The sequence below is a fragment of the Anomalospiza imberbis genome, chromosome 7, assembly GCF_031753505.1.
Source record: "Anomalospiza imberbis isolate Cuckoo-Finch-1a 21T00152 chromosome 7, ASM3175350v1, whole genome shotgun sequence".
NCBI lineage: Eukaryota > Metazoa > Chordata > Aves > Passeriformes > Viduidae > Anomalospiza > Anomalospiza imberbis.
The window spans coordinates 10,426,070-10,453,667 of record NC_089687.1 but is presented as its reverse complement, the minus strand read 5'-3'; the positions used below and the strand labels follow the sequence as shown (position 1 = coordinate 10,453,667).

The 27,598-nt window shown below is 38.3% G+C and overlaps 1 protein-coding gene across 2 annotated transcripts in view; it reads right to left on the bottom strand.

The window, feature by feature from the left end:
• Positions 1 to 27,598, bottom strand: part of MYLK (myosin light chain kinase) — a 197,986-nt gene that overhangs the window by 131,341 nt on the left and 39,047 nt on the right. For both annotated transcript variants that reach the window (XM_068195384.1, XM_068195385.1), the window contains exon 2: positions 10,325 to 10,482. In XM_068195384.1, the coding sequence (XP_068051485.1) occupies positions 10,325 to 10,482 (158 nt within the window). The remainder of the gene's footprint in view (positions 1 to 10,324; positions 10,483 to 27,598) is intronic.

Below are 27,598 nucleotides of genomic sequence, written 5' to 3'. Positions count from 1 at the left end.
GTAATAATGATTATTTCCTCTGTTGTTTTGGCTAGAAAGACTGTCAGTGAAGGATCCAGCTCTACTCTGGCCTTTGTATGTGTTAAATACTACAGACAAACACTAGGATTCCAGTTGAATGAGGCTGTTTAAGTGGTACCATGAAATGACCAGAAATCAATACCATTTGCAATAGTCCTTTAATCTGTACTTCCAAGATTTATAATAATTTTTCTTCCAGTGCCTTGGCTTTTAGCATAACTTTGTTTCAAAATATTTATATTTGCCTCCCTGCAGAGACAAACTGCTGAGTTATTCTTTCATAGAGGAACACCGAATTTATATAGACAAAAATAAATCAAGCTTAAGTATATTGAACTCTTGTTCCAAAGAGTTCACAGAATAAAAAAATTCTTTATTCACTGTTTGCCAGTATGGGAGTGTGATATAAATGAGTTAGACTTGAGATACAAGCTAGATTTCATACTGCCATGTGTGTGCAGGTGCTTTTACAAACCTTTTACAAAACAGTGTGCATTGCATTTATATTCTAAGCTTTGCAAAAACAATTTAAATAATACATGAACCATAAATAAAGGCTTGCTTGTGTGTTATGGGACATACTGAAGGAATGGCAAACTCTCAAGCCACACAGTTATGATTTGATTCTACCATGCAGCTGGAGGAAAATTACCATTCTCATTCAATGTGAGTTAAGAGAGCACAGAGCTGGATGAAGTAAGTTCAATATGCCATTGCCAACAGGCAAATAACCATGAGCAGAATTATTTAATTTGTCAGTCTTTGCCTCTCCCTTTTCTTTGGGCTCCATGTGCAGATTGTTGTAATCTTTAAATGAAAAGTTGCACTTGGAATGCAGTAAGACTTTTAATTAGCGTTTTAGTAAGCTCAGCTGTTGTATTTATAATAAATAGTATATCCCATAGAGTAACATTTACCATAGTATTTCTAAAAATATGCAGAAAAGCAGGGAAAACTCAGAAAAAGATACCTTATTTTTCAATCTTTGCCTCATTCTTCAAATAAATTACAAAGGTTTCCATCTAAGCAATAACGAAATTGCAAAGCTGACTTTGAATCTGCACCAGTTTTAGCCACGGCATTCTTAGAAGACAAAGACTGTTTTGTTCTGTCTGGCTACAGATTTACAACAATGCACTGACTTACAGAGAATAAAGCTGTCTTCACCATCAGAAAGCCTAGAAATTTAATTTTTAAAAAGAAAAATTTCCAGGTTTTCACTCTGTCTATTCCTAAAACTCCTCCAAAAAAAGAAAGGTGTAAGATCTCTAGAATCTCGCTGCAACATATCTTCAATGTGGGATGGCTAGCCTAGAGGCCAGGTTACTAACTTGGAAGTCAAACATGATTTAGCTCCCAACCTATAGCCTGCCTGTTGGGTTCCCTAGAAGAATAAAGTCAACATATTTAGGCAGGTAATTCAAAGCCCTTATACTGGACTAGTCACCCCAGGGACAACCAGTCAGTGGAATGCCTTGATTTTCTGGCTCCAATCAGTGCAGAGCTTTGACACGTAGCCTCTGATAGGAGCAGCAGTGGTTCCCTCAGCAAGCACTAGCCCAACACTTCAACATCACTCCCATTCCAAAGCTTATTTCCCCAACATAAGAGAAGAACATAGAGATGTGTATTCACATGGGATGCTGAATTATGAACTGGGATTACTTTTGGCTTAAGAATCATGATCAAGGCAGGTTTGTCTCCAGACACTAAACAATGAACTCTGAAAGCTTAGGTAGAAAAATAGATGCTTTCAGGCCCCTGCTGGAGATCCAGTAACCTCCTGTGACAAGATAATGTCTTACAGACTGAAGGTTAAAAATTGAACTGGAAACCTACAGAGGAACAACCTGGCCTTGCCTACTTTGCTCCTGACAGTCTCCTCCTTCGGGATCCTGACCCTGGTTCATAGTTTGCCATGTCTGGGCACATCAGAGCCCTGTTAGAGCACATGGCAGTGCCTGCTGGAGCAGAGCCTGAAGGACTCAGGCCAGTGCAGGGCTGTGGCCAGCTGGTGATGGCACAGCCCATGCACGGCTCCCCTCAGCTCCTGGCTCACGCTCCTTTGGGGAACAGCCAGCCCTTGCTGCTCCCTGTCAGACTGACAGGTTTCTCCCCCTCATGAATGGCTTGAATTCACAGCAATGTAATTTTCTGTTCAGCATGCATTTAGATATTGGGGAGTCCAAATTTTACATGGAAAAATATTATTTTGTCTGGTTTTTTCCCAGTAGGTTTCCAAACTTCATACTATATCCATGAGTGAACAGAGCCAAGTAACATGTCAAAAGAAGAAATTTTTAGCTTTGGAGTCTAGGTACTAGAGTAAGCATGGACTAAGCAAAACCACAATGAGTAATGATGTGTTTTGATTATAAACCTTCTCCACATGTGGCCTTCTGCAGATTCTGAATGCATAATGCTTGCTGTCTATTAATGACTACTCTCTTTTCCCACAGGGGCAAAGCAGAATTATATTAAAAAGTGTGACCTGGAGTCATTTGGTGCAAATACTCAAGGACCCACTTACAGACAGTCAAAAGCATATTTTACTATTTTAAGTGGGGTTCTCACTGCTACATATGGCACTGAACCCTTCCCTGACCTTTCTGGTTTCATCAGCCAGATGCAGGCAAGGGGCCTGAAGTTCAAACTTTTTTAATGATGGCAGAAAGCAAATATATTACTAGTTAGCCAAATGCACATCTGATAATAAACACTGTCCTACCTTTAGGGTGAGCTAGAAAACTAAAATTTAAAGTTTTCCAGTTAGCGACATATTTCTGGAAGGAAAAAAAAAATCAACCAAAATATTTCCCCCCTTTTCATCTCTCTCACACCATTATAGGCTATTGCAGTACAAGGAAAAGAAAGTCATCTACTCTCAGTTCTGTTACAGTTACTAGATCTTTTTTAACTTTCAAACCTAATATGAGTGTGATAAGAGTCAAAGGCACAATTCCCTAAAAAATCAAGTTCCAAACATCATAATGCTAAGTTGCAGTCATGTTTCATGTACTACTAAGAACGTTTATTTAAATAAGAAAGCACAATGCTACATGATGAGTTTTATTGCCAGTGGAATCAACCACAACAAAGCCTTATGCACTGACCCAGAGGAGCAAGGGAGACTTGTCTGGAAAAGATGATGATATTTTTCAAATTAAAAGCAGAACTGAAGAACTTAATGAGACATTGTTGAAATCTGAGATTCATGATTAACCATCATGGGACAGAAAACCCAAGAAACATTATAATGACTGGTTCTACTCTGACCTACATGGATTCACTCCCTGGGCATATCTGTGTTCAGCTATTTAGGATATGCTGATCAGCTGTTTTTTCTCTTTGGAAATAGCCAGATTTGAGCTACTTCTTTTTCAGATACACATATATTATCAGCCCTAAACAGTGGACTTTATGATTAGTCATGGCATTTAGTCCATCCTTATTTTTCTAAAAGACTGAACCTCTTTTACACAACCATATGAATATTTTATGTCTCCTTTTCCTCAGCAAATTTGTCAGTACATAATTTAGGATTTGGTGGTTTTTTTAATTTCTGCTAAATTACTATAGAAAAATAGCAAGTCCAGAAATCCCTGCTAATTAAGTAAATTTTCTCAAAATCAACCCTAGGGACATCCCTATGGATAAATTCTTAAATGGACACTCTTTTCCTCTTTAGCTGACACAAAGCCATGCTTTCAAACAATACAGTCACAAGAAAAGATATCTAAAATAAACTTCTCAGAGTAAACAGTTTGCTGGTTCCATCAAAGCAAAGTGGGGGCAAGTAGACGCAATGAAATCACACAGACATTTGCTGTAAGCTTTGTCATCGTGATTTCAATTGCTTCCACCTAAAATCCAAAATATTTAGAAATACATTAAAGAAAAAGGAAAGAAAGAGAGAAAAGAGAGGGAAAAGAGAGAGAAAGAGAGAAAGAGAGAAAGAGAGAAGAAGAGAGAGAAGAGAGAAAGAGAGAAAGAGAGAGAGAAAGAGAGAGAAAGAGAGAGAAAGAGAGAGAAAGAGAGAGAAAGAGAGAGAAAGAGAGAGAAAGAAAGAGAAAGAAAGAGAAAGAAAGAAAGAGAGAGAAAGAGAGAGAAAGAGAGAGAAAGAGAGAGAAAGAGAGAGAAAGAGAGAGAAAGAGAAAGAAAGAGAGAGAAAGAGAGAGAAAGAGAGAGAAAGAGAGAGAAAGAGAGAGAAAGAGAGAGAAAGAGAGAAAAAAAAAGAAAGAAAGAAAGAAAGAAAGAAAGAAAGAAAGAAAGAAAGAAAGAAAGAAAGAAAGAAAGAAAGAAAGAAAGAAAGAAAGAAAGAAAGAAAGAAAGAAAGAAAGAAAGAAAGGAAGGAAGGAAGGAAAGAAAGAAAGAAAGAAAGAGAGGTGACCAAGAGCAGCACAAATATGTGGCCTGGCTTCAGCTAAAACAACACTGGTTTGGGCAGTTACTACAGAAAATAATACAAGATTCTCTTTAATTCCATATGTACATTAGTTGTGGAATTTTCAAAAACTTCTATTATTATTACCACCCTATTTATTATATTTTTTATATTCCTTTAATTACAGCAGTTCCTACCCCAACAATCAAAAATAGGCAGCCAATCTTTCTGGTACTGCATGGAGCAGAAGTCCTGTCACCAGCTGGTGGTAGATAAGCAATTAAAGTGGGAAAGGAGACAGAAAGCAAACAGAAAAATAAATGCGATAGGATCAAACAGCACATTTCTTCCACAGTTTGGAGGTGGGTGGCTTACTGAACACACACTCAATTATACAAAATAATAAAACCAACCCTGAGTAAAGACAACTCAGAACAGGGATATATATGTATGTCCAGTGTTCCCCAGTCATGGCCTCTTTCCTGTGTAGAAGTTTTGTCTGGGTGGAGTTCGAGGACATTCAGCATTGTCTAGGATTTCTGAACATCTGGCAGATTGAAAAAAAAAAAAAACAACTTCTGCAAAAGGTCTGACCAAACTTTGCTGCCAAATATCCAGAAATATTGGCTGTGGCCTCAGCACATGCACAGAGCAGTTGCAGGGGACAGTGTTTTAAGTCCAGCACTACTGAGCATCACCACATGCTCTGCACACAGACTACACAAGGAATGCTTGAATCCTGAATATAACTATGATGGCCACAGGTGATAGGGAGACAGATGTGGACAGACTAAGTGGGGCTCATGGGCCACCACTCCTGCCTAAAACCTAGAAATTTCTTGAGCAGCAACTTAAACACTTACAATTATTCTAAAGGATGTATCATATGCAAGGCAAGGAAAATGGGTGTCAACACATGGGTGCTTGTGTCAGTTGATGAGAAGAAGTGTGTTTGAATAATTCTGGGTGTAGGTGAAACTGTGTGGGGAAAGGCTTTTGACTGAATCCCACCTTAACTACTTCCTAGCAGAGCAGCCACTTTCACTTTGGCCTCGTGTAAAGCTGACACTGTTTCCATATGCCAATATAGGATTATAGAGCAAAATAAACCCAAATAAAACCATACATGCAATACTCATGAGAACATGCATGTGGTAAGTGAATATGATGGGAGGTCGATTACACTGAGGAAGAAGACACAGCAGTAGAAGATCCAAACAGAAAAGAGCATGCAATAAGCTGCTCACAGCCACTCTTTGTGTTTATTTTTGTGTTTGTGTTTTTTTTTCTTTTATTTCAGCTGTCTATACCTCAATGTCTGCCTAACACAAAATGTCTAAGTAACTTCTCAATGCACCACTTTTTTCCCAAGAATGCTCCACTGGTATGTGGAAAGGAAGATCAACTAAAATCCACAGTCAACTTGAGAACTTTTTCAATTCTTTCCCCTTCAAAACACGCCTCTGTGTTTCACATAAGGTTTCTGGGAGTATCACAGTATCACAGATCAGCACAAGTCCTCTCACAGCACTCATTTCCATCAGACAACTGTCTCCTATGAAAACATGGGTCTCTCCTGAATTTCTTCCCTTATAAGGCTCAGAACAGGCGTCCCTCCAGAAAGCGCAGATCCAAAGCCACTGGCAGCTTCATGCATTGAGCTGCCCAGTACATTTTGTAACAGCAAACATCTCAGGCCAACAGCAAAGGATGATGCGCCATGTCATCATCCTCTGTCATTACATGGGCTCCTCTCAGATCCTGCCATCTGAAATCCAGGCATGTGGTGTAATTAAGGCATTCTTCTGGAGTGCCTGCTGACTGAGGACTGGAAATGGCACACACACTGCTGCCTTGAGACCAAATCTAAGGGAAGATACCAAAGGTTTTGCCATGCATAGCTCATGCTTTGCATGTAAAACATGCCACAGTAAAAAAAAAAAGATTACAATTAGTTTTTATGTTAACGGGTAGTTGAAAGAATTTATAAATGCTGTGGGAGTGTTTAACACAGTCTTCATTCTTGTAGAGCTTCCCTACTCTTTACCTCTTAACATACTGCAGAAATGGATCTACTCTCTATCCCAAAATAGATGGCAGAATCACTGCTGATCTTCCCATTGCCTCTTGTTTCTTACTGCCTGATCCCAATTCATTTCCTCAGGCATGTTTTTCTTAAGAGTACCTGTGCAACCACCAGCAGCAAAAGCAACTGTAAGTCATTGGACTTCACTGATTCAAACAGATTCAACAGCAGGGTGGTAGAAGAACAACCAGAAAGCACATTAAAAGGGGCAGGATTTGACCTGGCTTGCCTTAAAATTTACCATCCAGCTCTCTTACCTGGAGGGTGATGGAAGGGGAAGGGCAGAACAGTAACTACTCAATGGGCACCAAACTGAATTTAGTACCCCAACATCTACTCAAACCATGAGCTACATGAAATCTAGCTCCCTGGGATTAGAATACCTGACTGGATTTAGTAGTTTGAGATCTTGGTTCTGGCAAATGACTACATACGATGGCCCACATGAAGCAGAAAAACCACCCATACTGCTCTGTTGCCAATTGTACAATGCTTTGTCTAAGGAGGTAAATTATTTCCTGACCCTTAGGCAATAGGTTTGTGGTCTGTAGAATTTTTGGCTGTTCCTCTCACGCAGAGTTACAATACAAGTATTTTTCTAGGCTTATAAAATTAATGGCCATCAATACTATCCTCAAAAATTATAAATGTGCAAATAAGGCAGGTGAAGTGCTTGCTGCAATTAAATGCACTAGTTAACATCAGTGTTCAATACAATCAAGAAACAAGTAGCTTTAAAACAAAGCCTGGTAACATTTTGGCTTGCTCTTCTTTTCCAGGAGTGACTTAAAGGTTCTGACAGATGAGCTAAAATGCCTTGACTTACTGCCTTGAGCTGCTCACCTCACACATGATGTGCCATTGAAGAACAGCTTATCAATCCAGTCTTAAAAGGTTGAGAACATACAACACAATTTTACAATTACCTGGGGTGGTTTTCCTAAAAATCACCTCAGCAATTTATTGATGAACAACTGAGATGTTCATCCAGCAGATCTTTGGGGAGTATCTAGTGAAAGTAACCTCAACTTTGCCTTACTGCTTCCACTCTGTGCTCCAAGCCAAAATCATGCTCATACTCTTGAAAGATGATGATTTAACTTTCTATGCTGAGATGCCACTGGAAAACTGAGATCTGCAGTCAGATATAAATAAACTTCCTGAAATTTTACTAAGAAAATCAGGGTGGCAGTTGAAGGAACAGGAAAAAAAATCCCATTAAAGGAAGCCCCAGTTTCTTTCTACCTCAAATTTCATACATTTATGGGCTTTTTCTCAATTTCTGCACTCTCTTTATTTTGAATTGCCATTTCACACAACTTACCTAATAATGCAGCTAGAAAGAAAACCAAAAAGTTTAATTCTGGGGCCCTTTCTTCCTTGTTCATTTAATGAGAACACAGGATCATCACAATATCAGATTTATATCCTGTCTTGGATTCTAAAAATATTTGTTCTTTCTGATAAGATCAATTCCACTGCAAAGAAACTCTTTGAAGAAAAGCTCCTGTCTAGCCATTTAAAAAACTTTTTATTTTTCTTTAGCCTGAGTCTGGTTTAATATTTATACTGCAACAACATATCATGGCATCTGTAGCCTAGATAGGTTTTCCAGGATAGAAAAATATAAGTATGTTGAGTAGCTTCTATTACTAAATCTTAATAAATTGTTTTTGTTAAGATTGTCCTTCTGAACCTGTTTTTCTGAACAGGTCAACTGTCCTTCTGAACCTCTGAAATATTAAAATGGCAGAAGAAGCAACATTGTATTACCCAGCTGAAGATGGAGCCAGATGTTTACAACTCTGCAGGCTCCTGCAGCTGTTCAGCCACAGCACCTTTCAAACGGGGCTGCTGTGTTCCCCCTCACTTTGCCCATGTTACTACAGTAAGAGCACAAACAAAATACTAATTCTGTCACCCCCATTTTAAAAATGGAAAATTAAAGGTTTTGGCCACGCTCATATACTGAACTGCCAGAAGAGATATTTAGATTTTTCATCAAGTAAGTCCAAGCCAGGACTTCAATCAAAGTTTTGTTCCTTCAAGGAAATTAAACTTGACAGTTTAATTATTATTGAATTTGTGTATTTTTTTTCCAAGCTACTAAAAAAAAACCCTCAGACTTTACCCTTCCACTCTTCAAAGTGTCGTAAAAAGGGGATATGTATCCCTGGAAAATTAACACTTTAAAACCAGATATAAAAAAATGCAAAGCAGTGATGGCACTCTAGCTTGCAGGTCATTATATTTTACAATTGTTTCCATTTGACTTAAATAATAAAAATTCTGCAGAGTGCAATAAAACCTGGAAATATCCCACTTGAGCTTTTAATTAGGAAACATGAGAACTGTAAAACCAAATCTTAGCACATGTTTCAACTTTGATTTTACTGAATTATTATTGCAGTGTAGCCTGGAATAACCAGTTGGAATTAGAACAGCATTATACACAGGTGTCACATGGAGAAAGTGGAAACACGCTGCCATTTTCCTACTGCATTTGCAACAAGGTGAAACAATGAGTAGAAGAGAAAATAAGACACAAAGAGTAAGAACAGAAGTGCTCATGGGGACTGGCCAATGTCATACACACAAAGTGTTTCTGATTGGTGCCTTAAATCATTTAAATTAAGCAAATTTTAAAAACCTTGAAGGTTTGGTAAAAAACTGCTTTGGTTTAAGCACTTTATTGAAATTTGCTTTGCATGAAAAATGCCAACTTTTCTTCAAAAAGTCAATTCTAACACCCACTTCTGAGTTTTGCTTCAGCACTTCAAAATTAATATACTCCAAAACCTGTTTTCCTACACAGTTCCTGTTGAAAAATCCCAGTTCCTGGCCTGGTCTTAGATAAACAAATAAGATCAATATCAGATGCCCTCTACCAGCCCTGTGTTTAAGTTAGAGTTTCAGAAGTTAAGAATTTCCCGAATTCCTTCTAGCCCTTGCATTTGTTACAGTAGGGTTGCAGTTTCCTGCCTGTGTCAGATGAGCCCCACCACTTCAAAGATTAAAAGTGTGGTCAGTCTGATGGTGCAGCTGTCAGCGTGCAATCGGAGCGTGACATGAACCAAAGGAAGCTGAAAGGACTGGGAGGGAAAGCTCACAGCTCCAGGAAGAAGAGCTGGGTTAAGGGAGGAGAAAGGAAGATAGCTAGAACAAGGGTGAGTATGTACCAGGATTGACACATGAAAGAAATATGGGTGCCAGGATGCAAAATTCAATATCCCAAACAAGAGGGGAATGGGGGATACACACGCCTCTATGCAGACTTTTAAACCCTTTGAGTTAACAAGTTTTCCTGAACAAATCAGTTTTTCCTCTGAAAATGCTCTTTTTTCTTTCAAGTTAAGAACACGTATGGCAGGCAGTGCAGACACAGAACTATCATAACACTCACTGCAGATTCCTACCTTGACTGCTAGGAAGGACATGATGCAGCAGGGTTAGATTTGTGTCACACGTGAAGCTTCATGAATGGGCAGGTATTTGGGGCGCAGGGATGTGAATGTGCAGTAGGGGAATATGCAGAATTGTAGCAGAACATGCTGACTAGAGACAGCCCTTGAAGCAGTTTCTCACTGATAATAACCTCAGTTCCCTGCATGCTCAACGAGGTTATACTTTGCAATGCTCAGGTTCTGCAAATCTCTCCTCTACAGAAACAGACCTGTAATGCTCCTGCCACCCCAGGAGGGTAAAAACTGGTGTATTCTTCTTGAGTAAAGGTCCCATATTGCAGAGGCAACTTCACTACCTTTGCAGCCCCCTGGTCAGCTTCAGGAAAGGGCAAAGGCCAGTGCAGAAGCTCTCCATTGTCTGTTTCTTACCTTTCCCTCAAACCTGGCGGTGGCTCCCAGCTGCACCCGGATATTCCGAGGAGGAAGAGTAAATGCTGGTGCTTCAGCAGGGACAGGGGGGCTGAGTGTCAGGGAGGTTTTGGAGACTCGAGTAGATGTCACCAGTTTCACATCCCCCATGATGTGGACTGCAAAAGAGAAACAAGTGGTAGTACAGAAATTATGATGTTTAATTACCTTTATGACAGAACCAACTAGGAATCAGACCAGGGGCAGAGGTTCTATATGTGTGCTGTACCTGTGTACATAGCAGGATCTTCAGCCTAAGGTGACAGCTGTTATTTTCTAGGAGGAATTGTGCCTGTGCCCACAGTTATGGTCAGGGTCACAGTCTTGAGGTGAACTCAGCTTGAACTTTTAAGTCCCAGGCCAGAGCCTTAACCAAGAAGTCATCCTTTACAACTGCACTAAAAGGTAATAACTTATTTCAGGAGGATATTTTCATACTATGACTTTGGTTTTCCTGGCCTGGAATACAACAAAATCAGTAAGTCTCAAAAGTGAGCCAGTGTTAAACAAGTACTTATGAAATAAAGAGACCTCTGTTTGCACTGGATTTAAGTTGCAAGCGGGAATGTGGAAAATCTGATTTTTCATACCAAGCTTTCAAGATCTCAAGAAATATCTGGATATCTCCCTGCAAAGTACTGCTAATACAGAACAAATGCTTTTGCAGAAATTCAAAGTTTTTACTGCAAATCCTTCTTACAGCACATAAACTAGTAAAATAGCATGGAAACCAAATTTCATAATGCTACAAGAATGGCATTTTAGAGAACTATTTAGTTATCTGCTTCAGAAGAAATTCTTCTGCTGAACAGTTCATATTTCCCAAGAAAAAGCAAAAATTATCATATCTTTAAAAAGTAAAATTTCATGGTTTTCAGGGGAAAAGGTGACCTTAGTTCTAATTCCTTGAATTTTCTATGTAAATTAGAAGTCCCACTGTAAAATGCCTATTTAATAGACAAGTTTAACAAAGAAAAAACCTGAGAAATTATTCAACCCACTAATAAGTCATGTTAAACCAATGAAAAATACTGGACTTCTGATCTTCAGCCTCTGCCATACACACCAATCTGTGATGGACTGTGTATCTATTAATCTGATTCTGATAAAAGTTGCAATTAACAATACTTGACTAAACGGTGAAACTTCAATTTGAACAAGAGAAAAACACATTAAACTAAGGCCACATTATTCTTGACTGTGTGAAGCACTTTTCCTACAACAGCCTGCAGTTATCTAGGGAGAAGGGGAACAGAAAACTCATTCACTTTCAAACAGGATTTACACTCCAATGCCACATGTATGCACCTGGAAACCCAGTCTGAGAATTTAGTTTTCCAAAGAACATACCTGACATGTTTCATCAACAAACAGAAACTCCTTCTCTGTGTTTATCCAAAACAGTTTAAGAGGGCAGCTTTTCTCACAGCAGATACTAGTCTAAAAGTTACATATTTCATCTGAGTTTTTTCTCCCTCACAGCCAACTGAGAGAAAGAGGCACCTCCAGAAGGTGTTTTGGTCTAAGGTGTGGGAGCCACAGAGCTTTGTGCTTCACTGCATGCACTTGTCAGGAACTACAGTTTAAAAGGCAAATCCTTCCAAGGTATCAGATAAATTATGCACAGGTTTTCAAATAGTGCTTGGAATCTCCTTCCTCATTCATAAGAACACAGATGCTGTGGACTTCAGATTTCTTCCAGCATAGTGCTCTGTTAGCATTTCTGTATATTGACATCAAAACCCCCAGAAAAACCTCTAGTGATTCTAGCATTTGAATAGCTGAGGTCAACACAGAAATGGGATAAAGATGATTTCCTTAACCATGATGTACACCTTCAAACTGAGAAATTCTGCCTTCATTTCCACAAGTTAAACTTGCAATGAATGTCTGTATTGACACTAAGTCACTTGAGAGCACAGCATAAATCTCCCTTTCCAGTATAAGCACCTCTTTAAAACACACACAGGGAAAAAAAAATCTTTGTACTTTAAAGAATGATATGAAATCACAGTATCATTTAAATAAGAAAGAAACTGATTGCATTCCCAAAGATACAACATGAATTAAAAGTCTTGTTTCTCTTCTAACAAATGTACTTAGTACCTGAAGGGACAAACAGTGAAAGTCTCTCACAGCTATAGTCACTGCAATAAACAACAATTTCCCTGAAAAAGTGGAAGAATGATTTGCTATACTAATTGTTCTTTCATTAAGGACAAGCTCCAAATCCAGTTCTCCACTCAGCTAAAACCACAATTTACCCCAGCTGACTTTCAATCTTCTACACAGCTGTAAACTGCTGCATACTGAGTCCATATCTGCCAGCACATTTCTAAAATTTATTTTTCTTTACAGATGAAGACCAAACTTTTTAAGTAATCAATCTTCAGTACTTCTTCACACATGTCCTTCTCTCCTCCTAATATGCACCTTTCCACAGCCTATAAATGCCAATATTTGCAATGTCTCCCTAGCTTTGAACTCTTAACTAACAAATCAGTCCACTACTAAAAACCTGCAATAAAATTTTCAGATCAGCAATAGTGACAATAACGTGCCCAGTATAATGTAGATGGTATGAAAATCTTTTCTTGTCAGGAGGCTCTATAATGCTACAAAATCTAAATTGCAGTGAAGCTGCAATACAAACCATAAGAGGCCAGTAACAAAACATCTCCTTCCCCACACATCTGTACTGACTTTGCAGAGTATTTACATGACCAAAACAACATCAGAGAAAGCATATGCCACCTAAATGTTGTTTCAAAAATAACGTTGTAAGGGAAGTAAAATTGAAAACAAAGCTAAACCCAACAGCCAACACCCAGAATCCAATCCAAACGATGTTCACCCATGCAAAGAGCACTCCACTTTGGTCCGTGCCATTGCAATGGCTGAAAAGAGATAGAGGGAAAATTACAGGTACTCACAGGACTTCTGTAGGGACAAAATGCTCAAGCGTCTGTACTTAGGTACAATGCCCTGCTGTTACTGTCACAGGGTGACTGTGACATGGAAATCCACAGAAACCTGGGTATGGCACCAAGTACCTGAAACAGCCGCTGGCACATGGCTGGAAAACACACAACACTCAGCATCCACTCATCCTCCAAGCATCACTGGGCTCAGGTATGCATTGGACAAACAATACTGTGGATAAAGTCCAAGTCCAAGCTCTACACCAAATGAAATGAAAGAGAAAAAGAAAGAAAGAAGAAAGAAAGAAACAGTGCAGAGGAAGTAAAAAGAAAGAAAAAAAAAGGAAAGGAAACACTGAACAATTAAGCCACTGTTACTGGTCAAGCTACACTTCTATTGCATGCTGCTAAGGTACCAAAAACTATGGACAAATTGTTGTGTAGTATAGTGAAACTACAAAGAATAAAGACATAGCTAGTCTTTTTCATAAGAACATCTTGCAAAGATTTAAGCTTTTTCTAAATAAAGTGTCTAAAAAGGATTGAATTTACAAATTAAATACTAGCTCAAATCAGCACAAGCAGTTTTCTAGCAACATAAGCCTCTAATTATCCACATTTAGCAGTCTGACTTTAATTAACTATGGATGCTTCGAGTAAATAATTAGGAAGTATCCTTTTACAGCTTAGAGGATGTTTAACAATTCTGTTCCTAAACAAATAACTAATTCCATGTTGTGCAGTCTGGTGTTACTGGGAAACTATCATGTCCAAATATTTCAAAAAAATAATACTCCAGAGAAAAAATCTTGTTCAAGCTCACAATTTGATAGACAGGAAGAAAGCACACACATAAAAGCTAAGAAATGTGCTGTGCCTGATTTTTTTTTTTCTTTTATTTAAGCAACTCTATAAAATAAGAATATCCTTAAAATATTTTTCTTAGGTATTTCGAGCTTGCTCCTGAATAAGATTTTGAAGGATGCTACATTAACTCCTAACATTTCATCTCACATGTTGTGCACACCTTGACTATGGTCTTTAAACAAAACCAACTGTAACTGAAGTTGCAATGCAAACATTGTGGTATTAAAACATAAAAGAAAACCACCATGCAAATGTTGGTCTGTAGAGTAGTGATGTGGTTAGACAGCATTTCTAATCTGGATTTTTTTTTTTTAATTCTTAATCCTCTCTAAAAAGCACATAAATCCTTACAAATTCTCACAGCGTGCCCTCTAATCTTTCTAATACCAAAGCAGACTAGTGTGTTTCAAGCATTTTCTGCTGGGAACAAATCTCTGTCACTCAATACTCTGCTCCCAAAAATAAAACCAATAAAGCAAACACTAAGAAATCCATCTCATAGGTTTTTTCCTCCTCCACTTATTTTATAAAAGTAAATACTTACCATCAGCTTCCTACATAACCATTTAATTATACCAATTTCCTTCCACCAAGTCCTTCTTCCAAGGCAGGAGAAAAATGAGTTGCAGAGAGTGCCTGTGTGTGTGTGTGTGTGTGTATGAGAGAGCAAGTTCAGGCAAGTGAGAGGAAACCAGAGCTGCCAGCGGAAAAACCTTTATTTGACTTACTGATATTGCAACTCTACACTAAGCAGCACATTTTCACTTGGTCCAGTTATTCTGTTTTTTTAGTCGGACTGGATTCAATAACCCCTGCACCATCTCTGAAATCTGGATACAACCTTTTGAGTGCTTTAAAAATACGAGCTAAAGGACAGACAGCCCTGGGGTTGGAGCATTTGTCTGCTGTTTGGGAGCAGGTTGAATTCCCTGCTCCATAATGGGCTGCCTGCATGACCTCAGGCGAGTCACTAAGCCTCTCTTTTGCCATGGCTCCCCATTTGTAAAGTGGGGATTATTGTACTTCCTTACCACAAAGAAGTGCTGTGAGGATAACTATATTAGAGGGTGGGAGCCAGGCTCCCAGTAAAGGACCACATAAATAGAACAGCTAGCAAAAGGCACAAAATTATCATAAACTTACAGGAAGCTGGATCTCATTATACCTTTCTTTTTTTAAAAATCAGTTGGGGGTGTTTTTTTAAAAAACATGTATTTTAAAACACTGGGTACAGTTTATTCCCTTACACTGATCACTGAACTCAGACCTCTGCCAGGGACTAAATGCTATCTATTATGTTTCAAAATCTTCAATATTTAAATTAAGGTTTTTTTCTGTTCTAAACCTGCTTGTGTTTCCCCTTCTCAATACAGTTCATTTCCTTTCTTACAGCTTCTTTTTTTTTTACCACAGGACTAACATGCACAAGGACTGACATGTGGTTACCATATTTCTGCACAAATCCATAACTTAACATGTTCTCCCCTGAACTGCAGACATGAAATTTTGCAGCCACGTGACTGTGCCCATCTTTTCAGCCTTGTCCTACAAGACCACACAAGGAAGTATCCTGCCTTCTGTCAGCTTCTGATACTCAAGAACCAGCATGTAGAAAGAACAGTAAACCATAAAAGATCAGCAAAGGTGATAAATTCGTGTAATGTTTTAGCAGAGGGGAAGAGGCTGGAAGCCAGAATAAGAAGCAGGGGACTTGGAATGCCACCAATCATGGCGATGCTGTTCTGGGCAGCTTCTCCTTCAGACACAGGAAATGTAACAGGAATTGGGTGCTATAGGAACAAGATTATGGTGCTAGAAGTAGGACTAATTTGAACTGGCAATAATATTAATACGAGTGAAATTAGTCTTTTTCTTTCTTGAGGGATCACAGGATACTGCCCACAAATCCTTCTTTTTGTGATGTTCAGATCTTGTGCTTGTGCTCTGCTGTTTGTAGGTCTTTCTAAGTGCTGTGGTCAAGCAAAACCTGAATGTGTCCTGACACTATAGGAATAAGAGAGATTTCCTATCAGTACTGACTTGACTAGGGTTTCTTCATCTGCTGCCTCATATATATGTTTCTTGTTCTCTACAAACCTGATTTCTAGAAAACTGATTTTGTCAAAAAAAAAAAAAAAAAAAAAAAAAAAAAAAAAGAAAAATAGGAATTTTCAACCCAGACTCCCAAATGTCCAATCCTTTTCCCAGTAAAATTTGATACTACTATTAGACATCACAGTAGGAACAGGATCAGATGCCAAATCTTCATGCACAACTCCATGATCCAATAGTTTTGCAAGCTAAAGTTTTGGCAAATGTGTGTAAAATCCTTGAATATGTTCCCACAATAATTCTGCATAACTGACCCACACGAAATGGGAATTACAGATCAAGTGGCAATTTGTGCTGAAGCTCAGACTCAGTAAAGTGACAGCAAAAATATTCCAAACTAAGTCACAATTTGATTTTTAAAATCACTTCACAGATTTTACCAGAAGCAAATTCTTCAAATCCCATAATTTCAGTGCCTTGAATTTCACATTCAGCACCTCAGCCATGAGGCTTTGCATTAGTATAGATCTTGCCCATACACAGAAAAAGGAAAGAACCAGTTCAAACAGTTCCAGGTCTCCTTTTAACAAAATACTGCAGCCCCTATGTTCCATTCTGAAACAATGAAGTTTTCCAGGATGCTTCAAATACTGAAATACTGTCAAGCTCTCATGTAGCTGCATGTGAGATTCTGATAGGGTTTGAGCTATGAAATATAGAAGCTTTCTGAAATGAAGTGAGGCCATTTTTTTTAATGTAGCAATGTACAGTATCTTCTAGGAGACTGGCCTACAGGGTTAGAGATAAGAGGTGTTCTGGGGCAGATTTCCTTTATTCTGTGTCTTGTGTATCCTTCCAAGAAGTACAACTATTCCTATGTACTTTTCCAAATGATGTTCAATTGATTAGTTTTTGTTGAATATGCAAATCACAACAGTGGCTACTGTAGAAGAATCTGTAGATAGAGGTGGCTAATCTGGCATGACTCAGAACAAACTTCATTACTAATATTCAGATTATAAGTCTCTAAAAGAGACTAAAATATTTTGTACAGCTTGCATGACAGAGAACTTAAGTATTTTTAGTGGAGAGTGATGTAAGGAGCTGATCTGTCTAATCAATAAACTTTCTGCTTTTCTTTTATTTACATAACTAATGCAGCATGAACTTTAAACTGAAATGCTTTCCATGGTACAATGACATAGAAGGGTGAGGAATTTCATCTTGATCTTATGTAAAAGAATACATCAAGATGATGCTAAGTGACATACATTTATTTAAAGCCAGGTTTATTAAAGGACAGGGATGGGAGTAAACATATTTTTATAAATCCTATAATAAAACAAATGAAAAATCACCCATGTTCTTTTAAAGAAAAATCATGCCCTCCATACAAGTCTGTGCTGCCTAGGAGATATTTACTAACAATGATGACTTTCTTCCAATTACAAACAGTTGTAAATGTCCTCTAATTTTCCTCAATTTATCAGTGCTATTTAGGGTATTAAATAAAGATACCAGGACCACTGCATCTGTACAAATATCTACCTTACTCTCAGTAGTTCATATGGCTGCAATGGAATGTCTAACATGAGCCCTGATGTTTGCCCTTGAACAATTACACCTTAAAAATTTATTGATAAATTAAAGCAGCTGCAAAGGATATTTCAGGTACAAGGAAGGGTGCAGAAATATAAAGAAAAGTGAGAAATAAATGTGTGCCTTTGATAACATAGAATCATCCTGATTAAAACCAGATATGCTACATTATTCAATTATTCCATAACCACTGAGCATTAAACTGTAGGAAAGAGCACACCCATTACAAAGCAGCTGAACATGTCTTAAAAGAATGCAATGACATTTGAAGTCTCAGGTTTAATTTGAAACATCAGATTAAGAAGCAGTAAATCAAGAGAGACCACAAGAAACAGCTTCTTTGCAGTCATTATCTTGGAAGAAATATGAGTAGCTAAATGTGACATGCACTGGGCAGGTTCAGTACAGCATCCATACCTAAGAACTGTTTTATAGCAGCAAATTGAAGCCAGAGGGAAACCCAGATGGCAAATGGGATGCAAGTTGGGCTTGTTCTTGCCGATTCCAAAGGGGCTTCCCATAGAAGCACACTGGGAAGAGTAATTCAATCTCACTTCAAAACCTCCTACAATTCTAGTTTATAAGCAACATTTAAAAGGGGGGGGGGGAGGGGGAAGAAAGAAAAAGGCAAGATCTTCAGAAATGTTTTTAATGTACTAAGCAGCAGGTCACTGCCACTAAAATTCTACTGGTTTTCCTTTAAAGGATCATTTCTAGAACTTGATATATACCAAAACCCAAACACTTTGTCTAGAGAAGGTCTGGACCAAAAATATCAATCTGAATTTAATCACTGACAGTTCAGCTGGTCTCATAAAGAATCAAACTTCTAGTAACACCTTTCATAGTCCTTAAAGAAGGATTTTCAGGATATGCAGAGCGTGCACTTAGAGTATCTGAAGAGAGATTGCACCAGGCCTCATCTTACCAATAAACCTTTGTGTTTAATTTGTGTTGTGTATCTTGTGCTTGACAAGTACAGAATAACTGGTACAAGCTGGTGTTTATGATAGAAACATGCACGTGACAAAGACCATGCAAAATTCAGGGACACTTCAGGGGGGGGGTATGACCTTGATCATTGAGCAGCAGGACATAGACTAGTAACCCGTTTTTTGCAGAAGGAAAACAATTTTCCCAGTACTGTGCTGCCTTTCAGGACATAAAATGATGAAAGCAGCAGGGAAACCACTAGGAAGATACTTGTTTCAGGTCACTTTCTCAGAGCAGGTGGAATTTGCACTATTTCTGTATATGTCACCAGTGACTGAACATCACAGAACACCTGAGCATCATCTGGGAAAGCCAGATGAGAATGTATTTAAGAGGACTTGCATGAAATATTTGGAAGAAGGGCTCTTGAAATCATCTTGAAATGCAATGTGCAATTATAGAACAATTTTCCATGCCAGTGGATGCAAAGCTTGTCAATATAAGCTGATATTAGCATAAAGTTTCAAGTACACAAGATAAATTTGCAACTACAGCCCTAGATTCAGATCTTAATACTCAATATACACAAGTCCAACAATACTGCTTTGTTAGCATTTAAACAACACCTTCCATTCAAGCCCCTTAGATGTAATTTTTAATATATTGACTCTCTCAGTATTGAAGAAGAAGAATGATTCAGTGCTTCAATAATTTAGTCTAGGATTATAGACCTGGGAGACTGTAAAAGAAAATGTAAAACAAGATCTCAAAGAACCAAGGGCAGGATAAAAAGAATTTGACTTCTAAAAAGAAAGTAAAGTCTTATTTCCTGTTTATTTGGTATGGTACTTCCTTCTAGCTGAGTGCAGGCTTCAGCAAAGCTTTCAGCAGAGCTAACAAGTTTTATTCTGGAGCACATTAGCATGGGACAAGTCGTCAGAGGTCTGCCTACCCTTTGATTTAAATAAACATTTTTTCTGTAAAAGTCCTATTGTTGTAATGTCTTAGAGGTGGTGGAAAGTTATGCTAAATCAGCATATCACAGTGAAATTTGTTGGTTTGGGGTTTTTTTTTCAGGTTCCACATTTCAAAGACTTACCACATTAACTTTCCTTGATGCTGATGCTGCAGGTGGTCAACTGCTGTTGCCTATTTCCAAGCCAGTAGGGCTATAAAACTGCATGAAAGGTGAGTCATGGAAGATTAGTGGTTCATAAACCACAGAATATTTAGCCTCTAAATTTTGCTTTATCCTTTAGTTTCAAATATGTCCAGAACTCGAAAAAACAAAGACAGACCCAAGTCTGCCAAGTTCTAAACCATTTGGGAAAATGAACACATGTACTTTACTGGCTGAGGTGTGCGAACCCTGGGGTAACATTGGAAAGAAACCTGTTGACTTCAGCCAGAGATAGACAGAGCCATGGATAAACACCACTAAGCTTCAAATTATATTGCAAATACTTAATACTAAAGGAATTAGTTCTTCATTTGAAAGAGCCACGGGTCCTCCATGCTGAGATACTCTGCACAAGGCCAAATTCTGAGCTGCCTTCTACTCTATGAAGTCCCATTAAGTGTCAGCAGAAAACCCAGAGCCTAAGCTCTCCTGCAAGTTTACTTTTTCTGGAAAGAGAAGGTTTTTTTCATGCATGCAAACCAGCATACTCCAACAATCACTGGGTATACATCAATCCTTAACAATGTATTTGGCACTTTAAAACAAACACCGCCTTGCACAAAAATTATAACCTTGGTGTGAGATGGGGCTATAAAATGACAGTTCCTAAATTTTTCAAGGGAAAACTTCAGGATAATTCAGTATCTATCAGATAGAATGGTTGGTCCACAACACCCACATTTTCCACCTGACATGGGACATCTTCCTGTGACCTTCTTCCCATTTGTATTCACAGACAAATGGAAGTGAAATTTTAAGAATGTTATTTATTCCAAGAGAGCTGTAACAGAGACCAAGAAGATTAAGCGCTCTTCTGATGATGAAATGTGAACCCCTACATGCATTCTTCAAGATGGAGATTTCTTTTCTATTTTACCTCTACTGTCCAGATTTTAGCAATGATGTAACCAAACAAGAGCAACCCCTAACACTGAAGCCATCTGTCTCTCTTCTTACAGGTACTAAGTTTTCACATCCAGTGCTTCCTGCTGCATTTCAAGCCTAAAACACCTCAGACTTCAGAAAAAAACTGAACAAAAATGGCAGCATTTTTACAAATTCTTAAACTGAATAATTCCCCATAAGGGCTCCACTGGGTGAAGTTAAGGTGGTAATTATCTTCAAACAATTAAAATCTTACTGCAAAGAAAATGAAGACAAATTTATTCTCAATGTTCATAGGAAATGCGTGTGAAGTCATAAGCTTTTAATTGTACCATGGACAATTCATACATGGGAAAAAGTTTGATGTTGTTGTAGAGCAGGACAGTAACGAGAAGACTCCAAATCAAAGGCAAAGAGAATGAACTCTAATTTATTTCAAATGCACCGCTCTATATGTAGAGAACATCGTGCGGACTAGTTTCATTGGTCTTAGAGTAAAAATATCTCACACCATTGGTGTGCAGTGAACAACGCACGGTGGCAGAACATACCTATCAACAATGTGAACAACAAGATAGATTAGAGAATTATTTACATTCTTTCCCAACTGTCTCCCAGGCTCTCGCCTGGTTAGAAAACCTTCTCTTTTTCTCTCTGACTGAACTGAGAATATTCACAGTTTAATAATTAAGAATTTAAGATCTCCTGGAAGAGATTGCTCCAGGAGTCTGTGGAGTCTTCAGTGCTGGCAGTCATACAAATGTCTGTCAGGACTGACACATACAGTTGATTAAGCTTTGGATATGGGAGAAACTGGATGGCCTTCTCAAGTCCCTTCCAAGCCCATGACTCTGTGATTCATCTAACAGTTGATTTTGAATTTGAACTACAATATAGAACTTTCACATGCTGGATATGGGCCAGTAAGACAACTCTTACTCTGCAGAGAACACTATAAATCTGAAAAGAAACGACTGCTATAAGGTGAAAAAAAATCAGCCTATGAAAATGTCAACAATATCAATATATAAATCATTAACATTGCAGAACTTAGTGAGAGGCAGTGAGACAGAAGGAATCTGGTTTAATCTTACTTAAGCATCAGTTTTCAAATCTCAACCAAATGTCCATTTCTCATAACAAGTGGAAACAGCTTTCATTTGAGACTGCAGAGTGGGACACGCAGGCAGAGATATTAATGCCTTTAATGACGTTTCCACTTTCAAACATAAACTGCCCTGTTACATTCAAACACCACACTGCATATAAAAGTTCTTTTACATACTTTTTACTGGATTTGTAAAGTGGAGAATTACAGTAAGTTACTTAGATCACATCACATTTCTTCAGCTATGTTCTACAAAAGCACACAATGGGTGTTCTTGAAGGTAATAGCTTAAAAGTGCAAATAAAAGAAGATCAAAATGTGAATGAGTGGTTTGGAGTCTCTTTACATTTCCATGAGGCTTGTATGGACAGAAGAATGTGGTTGGACTGTCTGAAATCCAGGTCTGTCCTGACTGCCCTGCTTCCAGCTGGGAGAAAGAGCCTGTTTTCCTTCTTCTGCTTGGAGCTTCATTAGGATGGCTCTTCTCATGAAATTTGGACCCCATCCAGTCCTTACCCCCTCTTTACACATTGTATATATTCAATGAGCATATCAATATTTACTCTATCAGCAGGGAAAAATTGGTAGGAATAATGAAATCTTTCCATCAAGTCCTCCATGTTTTCTTAACCCTTTCCAAAAGGCCCCAGTTCAGCCAGACATGGCACGACTACGCTTTCGTGAAGATCTACAGAGACTTGATCCCATAAGTCACATCAACTTGTCTAACAAGTAACTGGCTCAGCTCCCCTCAAAGGCAGGGAAAGGTAGGAGGTGATTACACTGCCAGGCAGAGATGATCCCTAGAAATTACGGAACAGAGAAGAAAAGGAATAACTGAGATTAAAAATAAAGAAAAGAAGAGACTAAGAAGGAAAAAAATCAACAGGAGAGGAGAGACAACTTGGAAGACACAAAAAAATTGCCAGGGAGGGGCAGGATTATGGTCACACAGGCAGAGAGAAAATAAGAAAAAAAAATACGATGAAGGCTGCCACAGACCAACCAATATCCAGATACACTGGCAGTATGGCTCAGAGTCATGATGGCTCAATTTTTTAATACCACAGTTTTAACTAAAGAAACTTCAGAACATTTTTTTCCCTCTCCTCTTCCCCACATAAGAACAAACAGATGATCCAAGAATGAGTGAGGTTCATACAAACTCCTTTAGACAATTTGATCCACAAAGTTGGTTGTTGAAGAGTCATTCTCTAAAACTCCCTCCTCCCCATTTCTCAGGCTTTGTTGTTTGCAAAGTGTTTTATATTTCTCCATACACAAGTGCCTCACTCAATCCGTCTACTTGCCAATTTAGGGCAATTCTCCTTTATATGAAATCCCAACAACTGCTCTGCATGCCAATACTGAAAGTGAGCAGGTCCGAAAGACACCAATTATCCAAGTGTTTACACAGATGTGAATAAAAATGTGTAACGTTGATATTAGAAACAGAGAAATGCATTCTTCACTTTTTTTAAAAGATACAGCATTAAAGAAGATTCAAAAAAAGAACATATGGAAAAAGCTAGTTTTTCAAATGCTGCTGATGCTTCACATCCCATTACCTCTGTGGTATACTTCTTGCTTATACAAAAATTGATTGTGTTCTCTCCATCCTTTTTTTTTTCAGTTCACTTTGCATGTAGTTCCCTTCAGAGATTTTTTTTTCTTTAGTGACAGATGAAGAAAATCATCCCTTTACTCCCCTTAAATTAGGTCCCACTTCAACACTGAGATATTTACACTTCTTAGCAGATGAGCATATTAAAACCTTGAGATTAAAATTTGACCTCTCTCTGTTGAATTTATTCTGACAGTCAATTTCTGCCATGAGGACAAAGGGCAGCCTGGCTGGATTCTGTGTTCTGTCCTTGGCCATATGTTTTATTCCATGAGCAGTACAGCAGAGGTGAGCAACAGGCAGAGTAATGTTGTCTCACTTCAATTTTGCTGAAGTCAGTAGAAAGACTGCCAATGCCTCCAGTGAGACCTGAAAAGGGAACCAGGTCCAAGGCAAGCTCTTCATTTACAAGCACTTGCCAGGAGACTTCTATGAGCTCTGTACAGAGCTCCACCGGCTCTGAAAACCAGTTTGGAACTGGGTACACTTTTAAACTCTGCAAAGAAGCTCCAAACCAGATGTGCCTCAGGGATTCATTTACCAATTTAAAATGTAGCAGAAGGCCTCAGTTCCAGGTGTCCATGAACAAGTGGTCCTTAATTAATTTGGAAAGAAAGGAAATGGGGAAAATTATCCTTGATTAGTATTGATGAGATCAGAAATATCCAAGGATTTTATAAATATTGGAGAGGAGGACTGAGAAAATATCGATTAAACCTGTATCATGTTATACCAGGAACAACCAGAAGTTTACTCTATGAAATTGTTACAGAAAGTGTCAAAATAAAATGAAAGCTCTGAATTCACTTAAGATCCTCCTTTAGACAAAAAATACCACAATGTAATAAGAAGGTAAGAGAGAAAGATAGAAAATTGTTTTTCCCAGTGTACCCTCGGATACATGGGCACAATTCTAGCAAAAGGTGGTTTGGCCTGGTACAGCAGGAAATTTTGGTCTCTCATGGAGATAATTAAAATAGTGTTTTTCCAAGAAAAGACAATTGTACAGACAGTTTCTATCCAGAGCCTGTAAATAGGGAGCAGAAATTATTTCACTGAAAACTGCAAAGGTACACAAACAGAAAGTTCATTGGTCTTGCTGAGGAAATTCCTGGAATATTTGCACCTCGTGATATATATCCAAATCTGCTGATCATGGTATGTACTGGCTTCAGATATAAAGGTGTCCCCAAAACCACATACAAAATAACTTATTGTTTAAAAACTAATTAAGAGAAATAAAATACATAAATACCCATTTGTATCAAAGTAAAAAAAAAAAAAAAAAGAGGACTAAACTACATTTAAAGGCATCAGAATGAAGTGGGGTTTTTTTAAACATCAAGTTCTGAGGAATTTAACTGTGAAGTCAGAGGAATAAATAAAAGATAAATAATTTTAAACAAGACTGTATGAGTATATAGACTAGTTATATGCATCACTAAACAACTCCAGATCACCACAGCACTGTTTTGACAAGTATCAGCAAATTCCAAACGCTCAGAAGTACCTCTAAGATCCATAGCACAGGAAGCTGAGGTGGCAGGAAAAGCACAGAGACCTGTTTGCATAGCAGGCTAGAGGTCTGCAGGGGAATTCCTGCTATGTAACATTACAGATCACAACAAAGGGAGATTTCTCCTATTCCTCAAATACTGTTCCTACTTTTCCTATTAGCACAACCACTTGGCTACTTTTTCCAGTGGCTATGGATCCCTTCCCCAACAACATATTTTGTTTAAGGTTTGAAAAGACTTCCAAGATCATGGAGTCCAACCTTTGAGCAAAAATAATGCTTTTAATATTACTATTATGTTTTCATAAGGGAAAGGAATATTTTAAGGTATGGACTTAGGATTTAAGTTGGTTTAAATCAGCCTATTTTCACAGGGCCACAGAAGTGAGCCAGCTTACACCAGCCAGGGATCTGGTAGCACATCTTTCTGTAAAAGTTTTGGCAGCTCAGTGTAAACCCATTAATCTTGAACTAAAGTACTACAGTTCTGTGAGATCTGCAATCACCATGACTCTGTAGTATTTATTCTGTTTCTTATCTGACAGGAAAAACCAGCCTCCAGGAATCTGCCTGGTGAGGTACACGGGACAATGGACAATTTCTGCCTCTGAGGCAGCAGCCTCATATTTGGAATGACTCAGTTATCTGAGACCAGAGGCAGGTGGTGAGCGTTTTCTACTTTAGATCAAATAGATGGTCCTGCTTTCAAATAGTGGAGATATTTCAAAGCATCCCTGTATTGCTTTAATAGATAACTTTTAAACAGAGTAACCCCCAGCAAATCCTACACAAAACCTAGTAATTTGAAGTGAGGATTGGGAACCCAAACTTCCAGATTTCTGAACTCGATTCCCAGCATTGTTGCTTACGTATGGTTCTACAGCAAGCATCTGAAAGATTCACCCCACAGGTGACAAAGAGAACAGCTTTCCTAGGATTCTAAAGATGATGTTACAAAGTATGTCCAGCAAAGCATCAGTATTTTTAACACAGAGAAATTCATGAACACATAAGAAAAAGAATTCTCTTTTGAGAAGTCAGAAGGCAAAAAATGGACAATTCCACTCAGGACAACTACCAAAAAGACTTGCTACTGCCCTATTTTCTATTTTTAAGTTTCTGATGGGGAATGTCAGCAAGAAAAAATAACAGGATGCAGTAGAATTCCAATTAAGAATTGGTTTGTTAGTTTAACAGACAAGAACAATTTTTTTCCCAGCACAATTATCTAAGTCTGTGAGATACCCAAAGCAATTATTAACCACTTATTGGGAAGAGGTAGTTGCTCGTGCTAGAAAAGACAGACACTGTCTGGATTTATTTGTGCTGTGCATGAAGAGACATCCAGAAGAAAATAAAAAGTTAACCAACATTTACAGGTTTTTGATATCACAATTGGAAATCCTTAGAAGAAAACTCAAATAAAGAACACAACTGCCTAATCTAAAGTAGTTTCTTGTATGTCTAAAACTTAGGCCAGTTTCCTGAAGCTGGCAAAGATTCCAGTTACCACTGCCATCCCTAATCACAGCAAGTTTTTCCTTCCAGTATTGGCTTTTCTCTGAATTTGAAACCCAAGCTTAATGCAAAACCACATCAAGCAGAAACAGGATAAAACAGATCCATGCTGAGCCTGAATAGGTAAAGCTGCAGAGATTCTTGCTGCTCCAGTCGCAATAATAGTTTCAGCTTAAAACCTACTGATCCATTTCAGCAAGTGGCTGCTTTTCTGCTGCGCCACACAAAGCCACATACAAGTGAAGCTAGCCTTCTCCTAATTTTTTTTTTTTTTTTGGTGCACATTATCTGTGACACAGCAGCACAGAATCTTAGAGGCTTGTAAAATGAATTAAGCAGACAAATGCACTGTGTTTGTTTTCAGTTCAACAGGAGGCTTTAATATTGAATACATATGAAGGACGAGACATGCTGAATTGAAGGAGCCTGGAGGCTTAAAGTGATATTAATTCCACTTGCAATCAACCATGTGGATCCAATGATCAAAGAGACTTGGAAGCAAGAAGGGAATAATGGAAGTATCAACACTCAGCAATATTCTGTTGCCTTGGGGCAGCCAGGACCCAAACAGATGCCAGGAGAGCAGCAGGGCTATCTCTTCTCACATCGAGGGGGGACAGGAACTAAAGCCACACTGGATTGTCATGCACTAACAATCTTCCAGATGCTGCTATGAAAAGGTGCCAAATGTACCTTTACTCTTTTGCTTTATAAGCTTCGGTACTGCCCTGGTTTTGACTGGGATAAAGTTAATTTTCTCTTAAACCCTGTCACACCAAACCATGACAGAAACTTTCTATATAAAGCACTGCTAGTGTGATAAAGGACGACTATGAAGAGATAGGAAACAAGCACCAAAAGCCAATTGTAGTTACTGAAAATTATCAGATAGGTCTTTAAGGAGACCAGAGACAGGCCTATGGAATAAGCAAGTGTTAATTTTAGCAACAACACTTCCCACAGGAGTGTTGGGAACATGTATTTTGCATTATCCAGAAGAAATAATGAACTCATCTAGAAATACTAGCTGTT